Here is a 4,274-nt window from a genome sequence, read left to right as displayed (position 1 = left end):
AAGAGGAAGGGGCAGGACAAGCAGTGAAGATTTTTGTTAAAAAAAAAAAAAAAAAAAAAACCCTTCAAACGCCAAAATGTATTTTCTAATCCTGAGAAAAGGGCACCGCTACTTTTGGATTTACCCAAAACCTTCCTGAACAATTGAAATTACCAAGAAGTAGCCCTCTACATGGCCTCTTGCTTTAAAACTCCTTTTCCATCTGATTGGTCTCAGTTTTCTTTTTTAAAATGCATTTTGGTTGTCCTCAGACGTACCATTCGTTAAAATTGGGAGGAAGTCCAGGGTTGTGGCTGGTGCTCGTCTGAACTGCAGAAGGGGTTTTAGTGGTATCTTTACTGTTTGCAGAAGCTATAGCGGGTGGAGTGGAAGATTCATAGCCTGAACTTGCAGCAGGGGAGGAATCTGACCCTTGAGATTCATGAACCTAAAATTAACATGTATACATTATAATGAATATAATTCCAAATGGCAATGTGAAAGCAAAAAATCCCCGAACAACAACAACAAGGGCAGATTTGAATACTCTAAGAGCAAGACCCAGCTGACCCACTTAAAAAGAAAAACTTGATTTATTTTTTTTTCCATATTACTGATACCCCCCTAGCATTTCCACCAAAAATCAGGCTGGAAAAGGAATAAAGAATTCCATTTTAGTCGTGCCACTCCAAAAATGCTTTCTCCGTGGATGGAGTGGGCAAGTAGTTATTCTGCGGGCCCTATGAAATAGTCACTCGAGATTTCAGCCTGGGAAAGCAGGTATAGAGAGATGAGTGGCACAGGAGTGGGGTGGGGACTGAGGGCTGTGAACTCCCACACAAACGTATTAGAATAAGTCTGACGCTCCTAGGCCCTATTGTTTTATCAGAAACTGAGGAGCAAAAGAATGACCCTCCCCTGGGTTCCAAGCTTCCACTTTGGATTCCCAGTGGGCTGAGATAGGATGCGGTGGCTACTCCAGCCTCCAGCCCTGGCGAACTCGGTTAGAGCTTCCCAGTAAATATCCTCCACTCTCCCTCTCCCAACTGTACTCTCGTTTTCACCCCCCCCCCCACCTCCATACTCAAAATGGGTTCAAGGTGTCAGTGCTGGAGCAAATAGGATTTAACGTAGAGGACAGAGTTGGCAGTGCGGGAGCTTCCGTTCTGCCGCCCGGCCGGTGTCGGGCCGACTGTTTACAAACCGCCCACCGCTAATAAAGAGGTAATTACCTTCATGTGTTTGCGCAGGGAGCTCGGGTGCGTGTAGGACTTGTCGCACACTTTGCAGATATAGGGCTTATCCGAGGTGTGCACATGCATGTGCTTCTTGCGGTCGCTGCTGTTGGCAAACCGTCTGTCACAGCCTTCAAATTCACATTTGAAAGGTTTCTCACCTGCAACAAGGCAAAATTGCAAAAGGGGTAGGGGGAGAATTCAGTAAGACACAGGAACTTCTCAGAGTCCTACAGCTCAAGATTGGGAGTCCAGCGGTCTTTCCGTGGAGGGAAGCGCGGACTGTGGAAGGATGTGGCATCTGTTTTCCCCGGAGACAAACCGGGAGTGTTACTTGAGCTCGCTGGGTTGGGGAGCGGTGATCTGAGGTAGGGGTAGAGTAGGGCCAGCCCAGAACCTGATCATCCCTTTGTTCTTCCAGGACAAGAAACCTCGGGATTTCCCCCTAAGTTTGCCCTAAGTTGTGGTCCCACTCCAAAATAACCAGGGCCCTCAATGTGCGGGCACACTGAGCCACCACTTAGGCGGTGTAACCAAGCTGGCCAGGACAATGGGCCGGGGATGGGACAGTCCTATTCGTCCCCTTCTTTGTGCCTTTTAATTTGCCTCTTTCAATTTTAGAGATTTTGCTAAGCCTGGTACTCTTACTAATTTTCGCAAAGAGAACACTATATAAATCTAGGGGGCTACGTACAATTTTGCAAGAGATTTTGAGCAAGCCACGGAAACTGTAGTGCCTTTTTTACTTTAGCTTTCCTCCAGAGGACTGAAATGAACCTGCAACTCCAAATAAAAATTGTTTGACAAAAGTATCAGTCATTTAATTAGGAGATATGCCAATCAAGTGTAAAAAAGAACGGAAGTAACCCAAGTTAGTTTTCATTAGCATTTCTATGGTTGCCTTCCTCGAATGTGTTCAGAGAGCTAAGTCTCTTGTAAGCAATATACTCCCAACACTTTGGGAGTCTCTTCCTAGTAACCCAGAAAAGAACACAAAAAGAGGTGGCGCCAGTTGGTTCCCGGGCGCGAGAAGGTCCCAATTAGTTCCCGCGACCACAGCAATCTGCTCTGGAAGTTAGTACTGGGCAAAAGCGCCGCAGGTTCCCGGAGGGTGAGGGAGGCACTGACAGCGCTTCTTTACTGAATGGCCTCCGCGGGGCGCCGCCCCTCCGCTTGGCCTCCACCCCTCTCTCTCCCTCTCTGTTCTAGTCCTCTTGGTGGCAGGGTGCCCCTGGGGAGTCCCGCGCCCACCTGTCTGCTCCCCTTACCTGTGTGGGTCCTCTTGTGGATCTTGAGATTCTCAGAGCGGGCAAAAATCTTCCCGCAGCCCGGGAAGGGACACGGGAAGGGCTTCTCGCCTGTGTGCACTCGGATATGGTTGACCAGTTTGTACTTCGCCTTGAAAGACTTGCCCTCGCGGGGACATTCCTCCCAATAGCAGACATGGTTGTTCTGCTCCGGGCCCCCCACATGCTCCATGGTGACATGTGTAACCAACTCGTGCATGGTGCTGAAGGTCCGGTCGCAGCTCTTCTTGGGCCGGCTCAGCTGAGCTTCCTCGATCCACTTACAGGATAGCTCCTGCTTGATGGGCTGCCGCATATAACGGAAGAAGGCGCCCGGCCCGTGGTGGGCCGCCACGTTCACGCCCATGTTCATGTTCATGGGGCTGTAGTTGGGGAACTGCGCACTGGCCGCGTAGGGGTCCGTGCGCGGGCTAGCCACGGGGCGGTACGGGTCTGCACGGCCGAATAGCTCCCCGCGCAGCCCCAGATGGACCTGGTTGTTGTCCACGTGCCCTGTGGGCGACGGGTGCCCAGCGCCCTGCTCATGAAGCCCAGGAAAAAGCAAGTAGCCAGGAGGCTCAGGAATACCAGCTGGAGCGTGAAGACTGCTCGCCGAGCCTGCGAAAAGCCCGTGTTGCCCGCCGCCAGAGGCTGCCTCGCTGAGCCCAGAACCACGCTGACGGAAGAGAAAGTCGCGCGTGGAGTTGAAGGCGGCAGAGGCAGCACCGCCGTAGGTGGGTACCTGGCTGGCGTGATGGTGGTGATGGTGGTGATGATGGTGGCCCAGATTCGCATAGCCTGAACCCTGCGGTGTGAAAGCTGAGCTCTGGCCCGAAGACAGATCGTGAGCGGTGGCTGGGCTCAGCTTGAAGGCGGCGGCGGCAGCGGCGGCAGCAGCAGCGTGGGTTGAGTCCCCGAAGGGATTCAGTCCCATGCCCGCCGGCTCGCGGTTGGGCATCTCGTGGTGGCGCGGCGCACCGAAGCTGCCCACTCCCAGGCCAGGGAACTGCGGGCCTCCATCCAGGAGCATCGTCATAGGTGGGGCGTTCTGGACACAGAAGATCCGACTGAAGTGAGCGAGGGTGCCGGCGAAGGAGGAGCTCCCCGAAAGACCGCAGTCCGAGAGGGCTGGCGGCAGTTGAACACTCCCCGGAGACCCCCTAAGCGCTGCCCGGAGCTGCAACTTTCCTTTGCTGCGAGAGTCTCCTGCAGAGGGACAGGAGGGAGGAGGGGAAGAAAAAGGATTGGGGGGAGGGTTATGGGAGAGGAGGAGGGAAAGGGGAGGAGAAAAGACTCTAGGACTAAATCTGCTTTAACAAACTAACAGGAGCGCACAAAGAAAATAAGCAAAATAATAAGTGGAGGGCGGGGTTTGTCAATCCTGTCCCGGGAACCCCTCCTCTACTCAAGAGCGCAGAACCGCGGGGCCAGAAGGCTCCTTGGGTACCGGCTTCCCGGCGCGACTGCACCAAGTAGCGGAGGTGGATCGCGGCCAGGGGGAAGGCAGCCGGCAGTAAGCAGGCTCGAACCTCGCCGCTCGCCTCGCGAGTCCAAGCCTCTTCACCTCCAGAGTAATGTCCTTGGACTGATAAAGTCAATCACTCACTCCTCGCACATAAACCGAGCGGGAGGCTGGGCAGCGCGCACCAATGGGGAGCCAGCTGGCCTGCGATCACCTGACCTCCGGCCCTACCGCCCATTGGCCATTGCAGCATTGATTGGCAGCGCGAAGCGGAGAACATGGCAGCCGCCGCTGGGCGACCACAGCTGATTG

General features: G+C 53.8%; 1 protein-coding gene across 1 annotated transcript; it reads right to left on the bottom strand.

The window, feature by feature from the left end:
- Window positions 1–231: 231 nt before the first annotated feature.
- Window positions 232–4,030, bottom strand: Zic3 (Zic family member 3). Its single transcript, XM_051178845.1, has 3 exons — window positions 2,483–4,030; window positions 1,212–1,375; window positions 232–427 (listed from the first exon to the last, which is right to left on the bottom strand). Exons 1-3 carry the CDS (start codon window positions 3,534–3,536, stop codon window positions 248–250), a joined length of 1,398 nt encoding a protein of 465 aa, XP_051034802.1. The 5' UTR covers window positions 3,537–4,030; the 3' UTR covers window positions 232–247.
- Window positions 4,031–4,274: the final 244 nt, after the last annotated feature.

This window comes from Phodopus roborovskii, unplaced genomic scaffold (genome assembly GCF_943737965.1).
Source record: "Phodopus roborovskii unplaced genomic scaffold, PHOROB, whole genome shotgun sequence".
Classification (NCBI taxonomy): domain Eukaryota; kingdom Metazoa; phylum Chordata; class Mammalia; order Rodentia; family Cricetidae; genus Phodopus; species Phodopus roborovskii.
Note: the sequence above shows the minus strand (reverse complement) of the source record. Positions and strands in the feature narration are given on the sequence as shown.